Source organism: Thermobia domestica, chromosome 17 (genome assembly GCF_964235325.1).
Source record: "Thermobia domestica chromosome 17, izTheDome1.hap1.1, whole genome shotgun sequence".
NCBI classification, from domain to species: Eukaryota; Metazoa; Arthropoda; class Insecta; order Zygentoma; family Lepismatidae; genus Thermobia; species Thermobia domestica.
Window position 1 is genome coordinate 56,329,139 of NC_137470.1, and position 17,904 is coordinate 56,347,042.

At 36.2% G+C, this 17,904-nt stretch overlaps 1 protein-coding gene across 2 annotated transcripts; it reads left to right on the top strand.

Annotated features, from left to right (window-relative positions):
- Positions 1–3,878: 3,878 nt before the first annotated feature.
- LOC145674589 (uncharacterized) lies at positions 3,879–16,830 on the top strand. 2 transcript variants are annotated; one of them, XM_081744794.1, is made up of 3 exons: positions 3,879–4,142; positions 10,659–10,777; positions 16,473–16,830. In XM_081744794.1, exons 1-3 carry the CDS (start codon positions 3,966–3,968, stop codon positions 16,828–16,830), a joined length of 654 nt encoding a protein of 217 aa, XP_081600920.1. In that variant the 5' UTR covers positions 3,879–3,965. The 2 variants fall into 2 exon arrangements, with proteins under 2 accessions (XP_081600920.1, XP_081600921.1); XM_081744795.1 differs by lacking the exon at positions 3,879–4,142 and adding an exon at positions 5,143–5,318.
- The last annotated feature ends 1,074 nt before the right edge of the window (positions 16,831–17,904 follow it).

Consider the following 17,904-nt stretch of genomic DNA (forward strand, 5'->3'; position numbering starts at 1 on the left):
CTTGGACCGTTTTTACGTAAGTCGCTCACTAGTAGCACAATTACGAGATGTTACCCTCGAACCTGTCTGTTTTAGCGATCATTAAGCTCTTGTTATGAGAATAACCCTACCAGTGTCAAAATTTTTGAGAAGTAGTCCTCTTTGATATTTTAACACTTCTATACTTATGGACCCTGAATATCCGCATTTAATTCGAGAGGAATGGAGAATCTTGTCTCCATTAGTATCACGGTATCAGGGCAAACTTATGTGTTTTTGGGATAAGGGAGTTAAACCTAAATTTCGATCCATAAGTAAGCAATATTGTATCCAAAGGAACCAAGCATATAATACTCAATATAACTATTACTCGCGCCTACTTAAGGAATACATGCAAGAACAATTGCGAGGCCACCTGGTCAGGCCTCAAATACAAGAAATCAAAGCCCATCTATTGTCATTGCATAACCAACGAATGCGTGTTTTTTTTTTTTTTTTTGTTCGCAGCAAAATTGCCCCGGCCGCTGACATGGAACAAGCTAGTATTGTACACATTCAAAAAGAACGACACAGAGGCAAACAAAAGTTAATTTCATCCATTAGGGGCACGGATGGCCAAATTTATGAAGGTTTGCAGGTACTTCCGCAATTTGTTCAGTATTTTAAACAATTGTATGCAAAACCTAATGTAAATATTGAAGATGAATCTCTTTTGGACTATATCCCTTCAATCCTAGATGTTAATGCTTAAGAGTATCTAAACAGTCCCATTACCATCGATGAAGTTGAGACCTCATTAGATTAGGAAAACGTGGCAAATCTACTGGAATTGACTATCTTCGTTTAGAATTTTATCTTAGTTTCATTATTATTCTTGCCCCCTTTCTCACGGATCTCTTCAATGAATGTCGAGAAAATTTTATTTTAGGAGAATCTCTCTCTACGAGTATTACTGTTTTAATACCTAAAAAGTCTAACTCTACGTCTATTGATCATTACCTCCCGATCAGTCTTTTATGTGCCGATTTAAAAATCTTAACACGATGCCTAGCGCTTCGTATGAACCATTATATAGGAGAGTTGCTTAGTTCCTGTCAATAAGGTCATGGACACCATGCGTTACTTTATGAAGCTTTAGCTAACATAAGAGATTTTATAGCCTATCAAGAGACTGCTGCCCCCACTCCTGTGGCCATTCTATCCACTGATTTTTCACAAGCTTTTGATAGGGAATCACACGACTATCTGTTTAAAATCCTATACAAATTTGGATTTAATGGCATTTTCTGTCCATGTTTCAGGGAGTGTATCAAAAAAGAATTACGAAATTGAAACTTAATGGTGGTTTAAGCTCCCCTATCACTTTGTGTACTGGAATTCTTCAAGGTGATACCATATCCAGTATTCTATTTAGTCTCTCAATCGCACCTCTAATATACGCGGCGCAGAACGAACTCAATGGCATCAAAATTTACCACGCCTCTATTTCAGTCGCGAGTTACTTAGATGATGTACACTTCTATGTGAACAGTATTTCCACCCTCGAAAATATTCAGAATCTTATAGACGCGTATCAAAGCATTTCAGGAGCAAGCTTAAATAAACAAAAAACAAAGCTCCTCTGTATTCATCCAAAATATCAGGATCAATATAGTGCGTACTACACGGCAGCTAATTCCGTCAAAATCCTGGGTATTGAGTGGTTCAATACCACCAAACAAACCATTACTTTCAATTGTGATATCATAGCACACAAAATACGTGGTCTTCTAATACGACATAAACCCCGCAATATGGACATGATCAGTAGAAATTTCTTTCTCAAACAAAAAACGTTCAGCCTTCTGTGGATTGTTTGCTCTATTTTTCCTCTCCCCCTACAAACATACAAATTCCTCAAGAGTAAAGCTTTGTTCTTTCTGTGGCATAATAGAGTGCTTCGCGTTTCACGTGAGCAACTCGTGTTAGCTCCGGCACAAGGTGGCATAGGATTTCAAAACATATTGCTCCAAGGTCAGGAACTACTATTGAAACGAACCATCTACGAATGATAAGAACAATGTATCTAGTAACGTTATCTCTGCTTGTTTAGCTTGTGTCGACCTTCAAACACCTATTAATATTTTTCAATGGGGCAATAAATTCCCACACCTGCGAGAACCAGTTCTTGATATAGCCTATGGGCTGATTGCCCGAAGCAACTTAGACCTCATGCTTGTTAGAGCAATTTATAGCCGTTATGTGCAGACACAACACTTCGTCACGCCTCATATTCAATTGAAAGAGCCACAACTTCACTGGCCTTATATTTGGCGAAATATCAACGCTCCTTTCTTAACTACTCAGCAAAAATCGCTCGGGTATTTCATTGTCAACAACAAACACGAAACGCTAGACCGCCTCTTTAACTTAGGAATGATGGATCACAATATGTGTTTTCACTGCAATAACAAAGATACTCCTGAGCATCGCTTACAATTTTGTACAGAGATTCAAAATATCTGGCACCATTTTAGCCTACTTATAAGTAAGATTTGTCGCTCGTCTCCCCACTACATTACGGCTAACAATATTCTTATTTATCCTGATTTTCATTATTTCTCTAATGCAAAAAAAAAACAGTGTAATTTGGCTCGCTGCATATACTCTTCTATATGTGCTTACCACACATCGACCGTATCATGTCGATGTGTATTCGTCTTATCTGCGACAACATTTGCAGAAACTTCCTGTGCAATATAAACGAAAACATTTTGCCAATTATTTGGTCGTCTTAGTTTCATAACCTGGTATGTACTTTTCTTACCTGTGAATTGTTATCTGTCTTTTAATCAACATGTTTTGTCTCGCCTGAATAACAGCCCAATGTAATGACTATAAACTCTTTGCAATAATTTGGTAGTCCTACTTTCATAACACTTATGTTTACTGTTTATAATTGTCAATTGTTCCTTCTTTATTTTTTATTTTTTTAATTTTTTTATTTTATTTTTTCTTTTAATTTATTCGAATTTAAATTTCTATATAGTTTTTTTCCGGCACATTGTTTCTGGATTACTTTTGTAACTGCCTAATGTAACTGTAATTCAATTGTGAATAAAGTCCTACAAAAAGAAAAAAACGCTGGTCTAGTTTCTAGCACGTGAGCCTTTGGTGTATGGTGTCCCGGGTTCGATTTCCGCCGGGAGAGCATCTGTGATTTTTAACTATTCTCGATGTTTCTGTGTTCGTGTCCCTGTCGTTGTAAGTTATTAGAAAAAGCAAGTTAAACGAGTGAAGCAAGTAAAATTAGCAATAAGTAAGTTACTGAAACATGTTCGGTCAGTCAGTTAAAAAAAAAGTGGACAATGAACTGTTTTTTTTATGCCGTCCATGCGAGTTCGAATCTATCTCGTCTTGATTTTTTATCCATTTGAGAGAAAGTATTGTTTCTTTTCGCTACAAGTAGACACTCTTTTCGTATTCTTCGCTGTCGCTCACTGTTAAAGTTCTCTTTGGCTTCATGTCAAACATGCGCACGTAATGAAAAGACGCTGTCGATAATAATAATAATAATAATATGATATATTAGCAGCTAACTCGTGTGTGTATGTCGACAATATGATTTTATATTATTATGTGGAAATAGGAAAGACTTTGTTACGATTAATTATTATCATTGTATTATCAAATTGTAAATGAAACCCCCTTTCAATGTTTCCGTCAAAGTAGACTGGCAACCCTGTTTTGTCAAGCTACTGCGTAATGGCTCTCTCCCGAGTCCGGCTGCGCGATTGAGTAGCTGACGTCATCGGGAAGCATATTTTTTTTTTCACGCCCGAGAATCCACAACCGGAGAAATTTCGCAGTTCTGATTGGTTGAATTGTTCATACGTCATAATTCCATTCTGTGACAGAAACGGAGTCGAACGGAGTAGTGACACAAATCGAATCGTTCACTTGGAAGTAACTAGTGGAGCTGTGGAGGGCATAAAGCAGGAAGAATAATGTATATTCTACCTACAAATATTAATTACGTGAAATTAGAAAATAATGTAATTAGACTTTGTATAAGAGAAAGGGAAGAATGGATGTCCTGGTTTAAGGAATTTGAAACATTAAATCGACTTACTTATCGAGTTGAACGAGGAATTAACAATGATGGAAGACAAACAATATATAAGGTAAGTGAACTCCATGATTTGATTAATTATAACCCTTGTAAATCTATTCCATAATTTAGTTGCGTATATAAGCTAATGCTATATACATTTCAGACAATATCTTATAAAAGAATACATTTGAAACAGGAGTACGGTAGTTTCCAAGTTCAACAGGCGTCACATTGCAAATACTGTGCAGTGTATAAACATTGCAATGGAAAAATTTAATTGTAAGTATCGTAGTGTAATTTTCAGCGCAATAATTGTGCAGATTTGCTGTACATGTTTGTACACTTTACAAAACAAATTCGTAATAATATTTTAATAGACTAGTGTGTAAATCTAAATGGTTGTGTTCTTACCTATAAGACACGTGTCTACGTAGAAAACATTAAAGTCGATCTTAAGCACGGATTCACCCATAAGGTAGCTAGTAAGCACAGGATACGAAGTGAAGTATCCGAAGTCAATGTACTAACTCATCACACGCTACTATAGAAATGTCCGAGAGTTGAGCGATTCATGAAATTAAGAAATTTACGCTGGTAATGTGTTATGTTACTTTGCAACACCAATCTGTAATGTCTTTAGTAACGCACAAATGCATAATTCAATACGTAAAGTAAGAGATTTTAAGCCATATATAATGTCTTGCCCCAACCTCTATGTGTTCACCGATCTTCGCTGACGCGCCTGCTCCATGTTCTTATTATATACGTACACCGAAGCCTCTTAAAGTAAATCTGTACAAAGCAATACAACCCGCCCCCCCCCCCCACAGAAAATGAAAATTTAGTATTTTAAACGGGGTTCACCCGAGCAGACTCTACCAAAAACAAGATTTATAAGTTGAATACGATGTCAAACACTTTTCGTGAAAGAAGTAGGGTGTGAACATAAGTAATTTCTGTCATTAGATATCATATTGAAATGCATTTTGGGTGGGAGTGAACGTATTGTAAGTGTAACTGCCGGTATTTACTGAACCTGAAGGCGGAAGAATACAAGAATGCGAAGCAGGTGGAAATAAATGGCGGAAATGTTGTGTTCATGTTAGCAATGGACATTTGTGATGGATATAATGCAAACATACGATTTTATTACAAAGGACTATGTCATAAAGAGTGTCATATCATGAAGTTTTGGCAGCGTCATGGTATGTTGAAACGTAAAATATACTACGCGAAGTGTGGAAAAGTAAGTAAAAATTCAAAACAAACGAAGACATATGTTTAGCAGAAGGGGGTTCTTTTCTCTAAAAAAATGTTACAATTTTGGTAATTTCTGTTCACATTCGGTTAGTTTAAAGTAGGTTATGTTAGTGTATGTTAAATTAGTGTAGATGTCACGCATAATTTTCCAAAAAATGATAGAATTTCGCTTATTTCTATAATATTAGGGAAGTTTATGTTAGTTCAGGTTAGCTTAGATTTGGTTACGTTATGTTACGTCTAAGTACTTGCATCATTCATTTCTTCTGTAAATTTTGAGTTTTTTTTTTTACGTGTTTCTGGATCCCTTGTACTAAACATACTCCCAAACGAATTTCTCCTCGCAGCGGGCCATTTGTACCCGGAAAACTAGTGAAGCCATTTTGAAAGTAAGAGTTATTACAATTATTTAACTGTTTTTAAAGTTGAAAATTATTGCGGATATTTTGTATTTTTCCACTACCCTTTTTTTTGTGTATGCCCCCGTCGCTGACGCGCCTGCGCCCTACGGACGCACCCCCTCGCTCCGCTCGGGCTCTGACTCATTTTATGGCGTACGTGCTTTTAGTGGCCACCTAGCACAAGTTGGTTCATGGTTTAAGCATTAGTTCTTCATTCAGTGCATGCTCTGCTAGAAGAAATCGGAAAATGCACATGGCAATGTGTGAAAATTTTGTAGAGCCGTCTGCTCGAGTAATGCTTTAAACGTATTGAATTGTGCATTTGTGCGTTACTAAAGACATTAATATAGTAAATTTTGATTGACTGAAAAACGACTAGGCCTATACGTGCAATGCACTTAAAACCCGTTTTTTTTTGTTTGTTTTTTTTTTTGGGGGGGTAAACTTTTTTGTTTGTTTAAATAATTTGCTCTATGTATTTGTATCACTTATGGACAGAAATAAGTTTATTTCAACTTGGTGTTATTATGCAACAATCAGGTTATGCAGGAAGCGGTCACATAAGGTAAAAGCGGAATCCAAACTGCTTCTCGGCTTACATCCGAGAGAAATTGTCCTCCATTTTAACTCGAAACCGGGACTAATTGGCCACAAATGCGATACCTCTGCCGACCAAAAAAACCAGGTTTAAACAAAAAAAACTTTTTTTTTGTTTTTTCAATAAAAACCATGGTTTTTGCCAACCCTGCTTGTTAATATAACTATCAAGAGTCATTTCAGAAGGACTAAAGATAAACAGTTACACAAGTGAAACAATTATACGGAATTATATGTACAATTTCAAAATAGTGCAGAGTACAGAACTATTTCAGTCCAAGTTAGTTCGCTACGACTTTTATTAGTCCAAGTTAAAGAAATACGACGACTTAATTTACATATAAGTAAGAAAAGTGAATAAAGATAAGAATTGTTTGAGTCCACTTTGGCTCTGTCCCATTTATACATAAATAGATACCAAAGATACTTCTGATTTTAATAAATGCCTCTTGTGGGGTTTGTATGACCCCCTCCTCCCAAAAGAGTACGGCATTTCGATGTATTTTGAAATGAAATGAAATCTTCAAGTTTTACATCCCACGTTTATGCCGGTTAGGCTAAAGGAGATGGTGATGAGTGAAATGAAGAAAATGGGATGAGTTGGGAGAACCCCGAGAAAACCCACGAGCATGGTGTTTGTCCACCACAAAGTCCACACGGCGTGAGCTGGGATCGAACCAGGGACCCCAAGCACCGAAATAATATTTAGAGATTTTCTTTGCAATTGCATAACTATAATGCAATATACAACTATAAAAAATCACAAAAGAAATATTCATAAACTTACAAAGAAAAAGATGCTTTTGTAATATAATCTCTGAGTAATGAATGGGGAATTTAGATCTGAATATAATACTAATAATATACGGGAGTGAATCGTGATAACCCACAAGTGTGTATTCATCAAGATTTTACAAACATGTTTCGTTTTTTGGTTTGTGGTTTAAACCAGCCAACCCTGCGAACAAGTATTCACGGCATGTTCCCTACTGTCTTATTCTATGACTGCATACTTACGTTTATCTTTTTTTTTTTTTTTTTCTTTCTTCACAAAATAGTCTTTCAACATTAGCAAGTGTTTCTGAACGGTTAAAAATTCTCTATCCCATTTTAAGGATGCACACTACATTCATTAAGTAAATTATGCACCTTGTATGGTTGCATGCTTACAATCCTGAAATGGTAAAGACGCAGCATAGGCAAAAAACAGTAAATTTATTGTTAATTTGAGTGATTGCATACAAAAGAGCACTCTATTAGATATTAATTTCCACCGTCGGAAAAGTTTAGCAAAATGTATGGAAACTGTATTAACCCAGTTATGCCTGAAAAAAATTCTACTATTTATTGTTTTAATCTTTTTTATTTTAGGTCATATTATTACCTTATGACGAAAAAAGGCAAAAAAGATGATCCCCCACTTCCAGTTTCACCAGGAGGGGGTGTCCTTTAAAAAGAACGCACTTACAGCACAGTATCCATAGAAAGTTCTTATTTCGGTTGGTGTGCCTACTAAATTACAATAATCATAATCTGATTTCCTAGTATGAAACAACTGAATGTAAGCTTTACCAATTTGATTCGGCACTCCTATGTAAATATTCATTAATCGGGAACGTTCCGTTTCAGCATTGAGTTGGGCGGTATACAGGTGGACCATTTATCTTGATACGCCTTTGTAGCTTCTAACTAATAAATATAAAACGTTGACATTTTGCACCATTAAAGTATCGGCCGGGAGAACCTATTTTTGACATGCTATTCAATACTACTAGACTAACAGTGTTGCTATTTCAACAAAGTTGTACTTTATCAAACCGTAATACGTCAGTTTATTAGAAATTTTGACCCTATTTGGCAATTTTGTAGTTTCCTGGAACTAATCCTTAGAAAAGTTGCTAAAAGCGAATATTTTTAGTTCTGTAGGTGCCTAAAGGAAGTTTAATCTTCATCAGGGTGGAAAAAAAATCATGATTTTTTTTTTTAAAAAAAACATTTTTGATGATTTTTTAAAAATTTAAATCAAATCTTTCTCCTCGTATAATACAAGTCGCGAACTGAAGAAAAAGTATTAGGAATTAGTATTAAATGTTAATTATGCCATTTAAGTGAAAGTATTGGGATTGAATTTTGAATTAATCCCCAGTCGTTAACCTATATCAATCCTAAACATTGTTTTTTAACAATTTTAAATTATGTTTTTTTTTTTGGGGGGGGGGGTGTAAATTATAGACTTTCCGTCAAGCATCATTCATATTTATCCTACGATCATGGTTCATACCACCTTCTCTTCAGAATAGAACAGCCTTTAAAACGAAGACATTCACATTTTCCCTATCATGTCCCTGAAGCGGAAAATTTTGAGAGGGGATTTTTTTTTTTTTTAATTTCGATCCCCTCTGGACTCCCCTATGTTAACGCACAGATCTCAAAATCAACTGGGAAATACCAAGAGTGTACTAAATGTGTGTACAAAATTTCAAGCTTCTATCTTGAATAGTAAGGGCGGGAAAAATATTTAACAATGAGCTAAGAACATCACCACAATACCCCAGATGACCCGGATGTAATATAGAAATTTACTCATTCTTATTTATCCTAGAATCATGATTTGTACATTATTCTCTTCGGAATAAAACAAAGTTTCAAACGGTAACATTCAAATGTCTCCATCGTGTAGGCTATCTGGGGCTGGAAAATCACGAGAAAAGGGATTTTTTGTTAAGAAATATCCCATTTTTACTTTTTATCCCTCTGTACCGCCTCTGTTTAAAGGTAAAGATTGAAACAAATTGAAAAATACTAAGGGGTGCAGTGAATGAGTGTCCAAAATTTCAAACTTCTAGACGCAAAAGTAAGCCCGCGAAAAATAATATCCCCAGATTCGCGTATAAAACAGGATCTCAGGTAACAGTTTCCTGAGACATACCTATTTATCCTAAAATCAAGGTTTGTACATCATTCTTTTCAGAATAGAACAGCCTTTCAGATGGTACCATTCATATGTCTCCATCTTAGGCGGGAAAATCGCGAAAAAAGCTATTTTTTGTTAAAAAAAATCCATTTTTTAATATTTTTTCCCCTCTAGATCCCCCTGTTTTCACGCAGAGATCTGAAATCATCTAAAAAATACTAAGGGTGAACTGAACGAGTATGCAGAATTTGTCTTCTGAATGCAAAATGTAGGCCTGTCAAAAAATAATAAAAATAGGCACAACAGAAAATATCTTTTTTAAATATGTCATCACATCCTATGTCTTGACGCAGAGAGGCGTGAAAGCATATGTAACATGCTCTACAATGCCTTCGAGAAAACGAAGTAAAAATCTTTATTGGTACTTTTTTAATCGAATAATGGAGATTTTAGCCTATCACCTAAAAATAGGTGATACAATTTAAAAGGTTAAGCGTTAAGAAAAAGTACAGCAACGCTTATCAAAGTGACACTTTTTTTTTTTCACAAAAGTTACTGATATTTGGCAAGGGCATATTTTTAAGGAAGTTGTAACTAGCTTGCGGTACGAAATACATAAATTTTGCCCAAAGTTATAAAATCAAAAAAAAAAAAAAAAAATCGAGAGGGGATAGGACACTTCTAAATACGCCCTATTATCTGGGAACAAATATATAGACGCGCACACAAAAGAATCTTCGTCTTAAATGTCGATAGTGATTTCCCCGTTGGAATAGTTAACGATTTACAATATAAACCATATGTTAAGAAGAGAAGAAAACAGGTTTGCCCTGTTACCCCTTCAAAACGGGATTTTCCCTAATCATCCTCTGCATGACACTTGTTTTCATACAATGCTGTACATACTGTACATTTGAGTCTCATTGTATTATGATTGTCATCTTCCATAATCGAAATAACAGAACAGAAACGGGACTTTACTTATTTTCACTTTAAATTATTTCGGAATTTGATTTAAATCAACGATTTTTATTTAAAAAATCAAGTGATTTAAATCAGACTGATTTAAATCAATCCATCCTGATCTTCATGGTATTTAAATAGGATTTTTTAAATACATATCTCATGGTTTCGGTAGGCCCTAATTGAAATTGTAATAATAGGTCGAAGGGTCTGGGGGCGAAGCAGAAGCTGTCGAAGGGTCTGGGGGCGAAGCAGAAGCTTAACTTAATTTATTGTAGTATACATTGTGTGACATACATATGGTTTCCTACTGCAGTAACTAAATTATGCACTACAATCTCTGAACTTCAAGTAGTTTTAGTAGATTTTAATTATTGTTATAGTAATTAATAAGAACTTCAGAATGGATTTATCACATCGATTTCATTTTTTTTCTTTTTTTTCATTATAGGCAGATTATCGGTGTCATCACAACACGCATCCCAGAGATAAAAGTAAAGCTTCAGCGAAGCACACAGGATGCCCATCCCACATCAGAGTAACGATAAAGAAAGTTGGCAAGAGATGTTGGTATGTCTACTAACTTATATTTTTATAGATTATGTTATATTTAATTTATGATATCTTAATGAGATGATTGACGTCTCACCTACACCTGTATTTTCCGATTTGTCGAGCTACCATGTAATTTGACGTTCAAAATGCTGTTTACTTTATTATCGTTGCTGGAGTTTGGTTCCAGACTAAGGCTGTTTATCCTAAAGTTTCCAAAAGGGCTGTACGATTTCTGTTTCCATTTGCCACTACATATCTGTTTGATAGAATGTTTTCTCACCTCGTTCTTAAGGAGAACAAATACAGGAACACTTAACATACAGCCAGATCTGAGTCTGGAATTATCCAGTTTACTCCAGACATGCGGAAATTGACATCTCAAAAACAGCATCAGCTGTCACATTAGGTGATCGTTGAATTTATACTTATTGGCCTACCTGGTATGATCGTAGTTTATTGAATATCCATTTACGAAGCGGATTACTTAAGTTTCTGGCCTCAGAATGAAAACATGACGCTAGGTGCACAGTGATAGCATTTTATCCAACATAGTTGACTTGTAAGTTGACACTCTTAATAGAACGATCCTGCAGCAATTCTATCCCATGATGATAAAACATTTTGTCGTGCGGTACAAACCACAACTCTGCAGCTGCTATGACGTCATTGTCTAAATTCAGTTCCTTTTAGGTCCATGTTAAGTTTTCGGAAAATATAATAGTCTGAGGGACCATATCTGGAGAATAGGGGATGGTCAATGATATCGAACTTCATTTTACACAGATTGTGCATTGCGATGGCTTGCTTTGTGGCAAGGAGCATTGTCTGGCAAGAAAACTGTGCGTTTGGACAGTTTTCCTCACCAGTTTTCCTTCAATGCGGTGTGTAATTTTCCAGCTATTCGCTCAATATTACCCCCCTAACAATTCCCAAAATCGACATCCTTCGCTTTCTCTACGGCATTTTTTCGGCCTGGGAGACCCACTATGGCACCACTGCATAGCCTGAGTTTCGATCTCGCATTCAGACGACATATTTGCGTTTCATCAGCAGTAATAATTTGTTTAATAAAGCTGGAAGCACTTACTAAAAGAAGGCGCAAAACACTCTGCACAGTCCTGTCTTGTCCGCTTCTGATTAGCTGTGAGGAGTTTGGGTACCCACTTTGCGACGCTTTTTTAAACAAAGTTTTTCATGCACGATGTAATTCACATGTTCCACACTGATCCCAAGGGTCTCTGCAATACGTGAAAGACTAGGTCGCCTGTCTGCAAGATTCGTGTCGTGCACACGATCCACAGTTTCCACGGTCACCACTATTTTTGGTCTTCCACATCTCTCCTTATCTTCAGTGCTCCTCCAAACTGCTAGCAAGATTTCATTGTGCTATATGAAAGACAATCATTGGCCATTGTTTATATCAATTCATCACAGATTTTCTTCGTTCCCATATTCCTTGAGAAGAGGTGACTGCTCTCTTCTCACATTTGGTAAAAGAAGGGTTGTGAAAAACCCATATTTTTAAAGCCCAGCCCAGTGGGTTTTATTGGGTAAAATTGGGTTTTATTGGGCAAAATTGGGTTTTATTTGGCAATGTTGGGTTTTATTAAATTTGCATATATATTTAAAGCCATATTCCTATAATCCTACTTAGAATACAATGTGAACATTCATATTTTATTGTACAAATGAAACTATGAAATTCCTCGTGGGACCGCAGTGATTCACTTTCACTTGCTAATTTCATGGTGTATACTGATAGTGGAAATATTTGAACTATACTGGAATTTAATTTTGATACTGGAATTTTGATCCACATACTGGAAAAATTATGAAATATACAAATATTATCCTTCTCTTTAATCTACCCTGGATTTTTGAATTCCAAAAGTTAAGGGTAATAACAATCTTGTATTATAACTAGAATAGAATAATATACAATTATTTATACAAGTTGTAATATAAATTAATAATACATTTATATAATACAAATAATGCTCTAGGCTTACTGTATCAGACCTCCGATCAGGGTGTCTACTGGACATGAAAGTTATGAGGTGGGGTTGTCGGTCAAGAGATCATGAAATTAGTGATATTGAGTTTCAGGTCAAGTGTCTTTTGTTGCAAGGCGCATTACCTATTGATTTTTGAAAAAATATTTTGTGAAGTCTACGAAGTGTTTGTTGATTTTATTTTATTTTTTATTATTATTATTATTATTATTATTATTATTATTATTAATTTTTTTTTTTTTTTTTTTGTCGTACACAATGCAGCACAAATTTTTGTGTACGTACTTCTTTGTTTTTATATTGTATATTAAGAAGGAGGCAAGGGGATTGGCCTAAGCAGCTGTGATTTTCTCTCCTCCCCCTCCCCCCCAAATGATTGCACAGCATTACCTATTTATCGCGTTTCTTTGTCGTTTCAAGATCGAATTTCAATTTTCACAGCTGCTTAGTGAGGAGAAGGTGGCGGCCAATTTTAAAAACAGTTAATTATTTGATTTGTTATTGTAGCCTAGCCTGCTTCATATTTTAATCCTTTGGGGATCTTTTCCGGATCCCGGCTTTTTGGGCTATTTTTTTAGACTTTCAGTCAAGCAGCTACTGCATCGTCACTATTTATCCTAGGATCATGGTTCATACCTCATTCTCTTCAGAATAGAGCTGACTTTCAAATGGTACCACTTGCATGCTCATACCATATACCAGAAGCGGGAAAGAAAATGTCAAAGTGAAAATTTCGGAGGGAAAATTTTTTTCTCGAACTTTGCCCCCCCCCCCCCCTGGACCCCCCTGTGTGAACGTAGCCATCTAAAAAATACTGATAAATAGTACTTGGTATACTGAATGTGTGTGCCAAATTTCAAGTTTCTATCTTGAATAGTAAGGGCGGGAGAAATTTTATCAAGAATTCCCACAATGCCCCAAATTACCACAAAACACATTGATCTCAGGGAAAAAGATTCCTAAAACATCCCTAATTACCCTAGGGTCATGTGTCGCCCATATTCTGTTCTGAATAGAACTGCCTTTAGGCGGTATTACTCACTTGTCTCCATCATTTATCTAAGGCGGGAAATTCCAAAAAAAAGGGAATTTTTGGGTCTAAATTTCCCTTTTTTCAACTTTTAGCCCCGTTGGACCCCCCTGTTTTAGCGCAGAAATCTGAAAATCTGTTAAATACTACTCGGTGGACTGAATGTTTGTGCACAATTTCAATCTTCTAGGTGCAGAAATAAGCCCGCCAGAAAAAAATTCAGAAAATACCCATGTTACCCTATACAGAAGTATATTTTTCAAAAAATCCCTGAGACGTCCCTAATTACCCTAGGATAATGATTCGACCGTCATTCTCTTCAGAATGGAACTGCCTTTCAGACGGTATGACTCAGGTGTCCCAATCATGTACGTGAGGCTGGAAAATCCTGAAAAACGGGATTTTGGGGGTAAAAATATCCCTTTTTCACCCCTTTGCCCTTTGGTTCCGCCCCTGTTTCAACTCACAAATCTGAAAAAAAATCTGGTAAATACTACTCGGTGGACTGAATGTTTGTGCAAAATTTCAATCTTCTACGTGGAAAAATAAGCCCGCCAAAAAATATTGAACATAGGCTTAGTAAATGAGAAAATAAATTTGATTTATGACGTCATCACCTCCTATGTCTGGACGCAGGAAGGTCTGAAACCATACGTAATGTCTTCTACAATGCCTTTGGACTTGAAAAACAAAAACAAACAAACAAAAAAAAAAAAAAAAAAACGGACGAAAAAGCTCAAATAACGCAATGTACCATGAAAAACGCGTATGGTACAAATTGTACCATAAGATCCCCAAAGGGATAAATGAGGATTGATGTCAGTACTGTCAGGTATTTAGTCAGCATTTCCACATTTTTAGTCAGTAAATTTTACCCTACAGCTAGTTTGCAGACCTGAGTATATTATGTACGGTATATAATATACTGCATCCATTGTTATGCATTTACTTACTTACATTAATGTTGCACTTATCTGTTCAGAGACAATGAGTGAAATAAGAGGAAAGACTTCTTTCAGAGATGAGTGGTTGGACAGAACAATAAATTCAAATTGGAATTTGCTTCAGAGGTTAGAAAATAAGTATGGGTATTGCTCTTTGTGGATGACAAATTTTTATATTAGCAATATGGGATTTTTTCAGTTCGATCTCATGCCGAAAGCAAAATGCATATTAAAAGAGTACGTTCTTCAAGTTTGAGCAAAAAACTGTTTCACATGGTACCTGCTAAGACAGCAACCACAGACTCTGTTCCTGTGAATGCTGCTTCATCAACTACAACTCTGTTTCGGTGAAAACTGAACTTCGTGAAGTGCGAACTTGAGTTGTTAATAACGAACATACTTGTGTTATTGATAACAGAATCACAACATTCAATATTTGTGTTATGCCTAGAGATACTCAACAATTTTATCATCAAACATGAAGTTATTACTGCAGAAATATTGTGGGCTATTAATCAAGTTATAACCCTTCTTTTGCTAGAAGTTTGGCATTTGTAGTGATCTTTTTAAAGTGATGTTTCTCGGCGAAATTGCGAAACAGTTCAAGATGCACATTGACTGTGCCCACACTTTCAAAAAGAATTGACAAACGTGGTTAAAGAGTGTCCTACCATCTGTATTTCTTTTGATGAAAGTTTCAGTCCTGTCGCTCAGAAGGGTCAAATGGATATAGTTCTAGATTTTGGGACGAACAAGATATCTTATGTCCGCATTTTTAGGTCATGCTACTGCTGAGGATCATCTGATGGCACTTTTGGAAACTTGAAAGACATTGGTTTAGATACGAAAAAGATGCTGCAAGTATCAATGGACGGGCCGAATGTAAACCTCAAGTTTTTGAACGATCTAAAGAAGTACTTAGATGATTCACCTTCAGATCCAAAGCTGTTGGACTTTGGTAGTGCTTCGTGCATGCTATTCACTGTGCATATAAAACGACAAATAATAACCCCAAATGGTACATTCACAGATTTCCTGCAGATATTTCCTTCAATATCTGAATGCCGTTATAGTGCACTGAGCACCCTTAATATTCTGAAAAAGCAGAAATGCAATTTAATTTTCAGTAGTTGATATGGCTTAAAAAAAAAAAAAAAAAAGTCCACCAGCATGGAGAAGTTAATCCTTTTTCACAGACTCTTGGTGCAACGATGTAAGATTCTTATCCAAAGATGAAAGCTCCTTTGTGGCTACTGTTAGCGCGCGCGCCTTTGGCGTGGGACACCCAGGTTCGATTCCCGGCGAGAGCTCATGTGGTTCGGATTCTACGTTAATCAGTAAGTTCCGTCTCCTATAGATTCGCTGCTCAAAATCAACTCAGCTCAACTCTTATGCAAAGATGAAAATAACGGAGTGCCTTATGTGGTTTTAATCCTCGATTGGTGCAATTGGGCATTAGTGTTATAAAATCGTAATTTTACTTGATTTTCATTATATGTAATTTCTTTCTTAAATAATCTTTTTATTTCTTGGGGGCTGCAGATAATTAATAGTTGTTTCAGGGTGTCAACGACAAAAATTTTTGGAGACGCTGATATAAATGAAACAGTTAGATACTTTCTATGTCAGATAATTGTAAATTAGTCGTGTTTCTCGCTAAAATTTGATAGCTTTTCTTTTTAATACAATGAGTTATTTAATTGTTTTTGTTATGATTATTTCAGGTCTAAGAACATATACATGCCCAAGTATCCAACAATCGTTAGAATAATTGGTGACCACAACCATCGCACCACGGGATCTGAAGCTTTGAAATTTCGGGACCCGTCTACAGAAACAAGAACTTTTTTGGAGCTTTTCAAGGCAGGTAACAGCCCATCTCAAGCAATGGAAATCCACAAGAGAACACTAATGGAGGAACACGAAGACTATGCTGTTGTCTCTGCGGATCGTTCCATTTGTCCAGAATTACAATGGGTCTATAGATTATATTATAAGGTGTTTAAAGATGAATATGGGGAGTACACGCCGAACAAAATAATGGAAAGTATTAAAAAAAAAAGTGGCAGATCTAAGGTGTGAAAATCCTAGGATAAGTTTCTGCGAAGTAGACAATAATTTTATCGTTGTTCTGTGTACACCATTAATGGAGCGTGTGCACCGTCTGAAAAGTAGTGCGGACATAGCATTTGTTGATAGTTCAGGTAATGCTGATAGGTTCAACTGTAGGATTTTTCTTTTAATGGTTGACACCATTGTTGGGGGATTACCGATAGGAGTAGTTGTTACAAGTTCTGAGAAAGAGGATATTTTGACTAAGGCTTTGAGTGAATATAAAAAGCTACTTACACAGTATTCTTTTGGTGGTCGTGCTCTTTCCGGGCCAAAAATATTTATCACTGATGACTGCATTGCACTGCGGAATAGTTTATCTGTGTGCTTTCCGGAAACATTGTTAATGCTTTGCATTTTTCATGTCCTTCAAGCTGTGTGGCGTTGGTTATATTGTGCCACGAACTCCATTGACAAAAGAGACAGACAAAACCTTTACAGGAGCTTTTCTAAATTGGTATACGCTTCAAGCAAAAAAGGATTTGAGGATGGTTTGGAGAAACTCTGTAGCGATAATTCATTAAAATATCCACAATACGTCTCGTACATCAAAACTCTTAGTGAAAGACGTGATGCTTGGAGCTTGTATAGCCGCAAAAGTATGATAACTCATGGAAACAATACAAATAACATTACTGAAGCAGCATTTAGAGTTTTGAAGGACAGAATTTTAATGAGGCACAGAGCTTTCAGCATCCCTCAATTACTAGATTTCTTGGTAAGAGATATGCCATCGTATTATGAACGAAAAATTATTAATGTTGCTAATGGTAGATGGGATGAGGTGCTGCAGTCACGCTACAAACCAAATCCAGAGAAGATCGAGAAGCTAGCAGTGCATTACGTAAGTGGATCATTATATAGTGTAGCATCTGCTTCCGATGAGGCGACAACGTACCTAGTTGATATGGACTTGGGAAGGTGTGATTGCATGATGGGAAGATCTGGTGCACCATGCAAACACCAACATGCAGTTTCCATAAAAGCTAACGTAACCTCAAATAATATACTTCCCCAGGATTCGAAGACCAAGGAGGAATTATA

Bases quoted from the DNA above. Each gene is read 5' to 3' on its own strand.
- LOC145674589 (XM_081744794.1), top strand. From the start codon at position 3,966: ATGTATATTCTACCTACAAATATTAATTACGTGAAATTAGAAAATAAT. The intron at 4,143-10,658 runs GTAAGTGAACTC...TTTTCATTATAG, and splicing joins GAAGACAAACAATATATAAG to GCAGATTATCGGTGTCATCA. The intron at 10,778-16,472 runs GTATGTCTACTA...TGATTATTTCAG, and splicing joins AAAGTTGGCAAGAGATGTTG to GTCTAAGAACATATACATGC.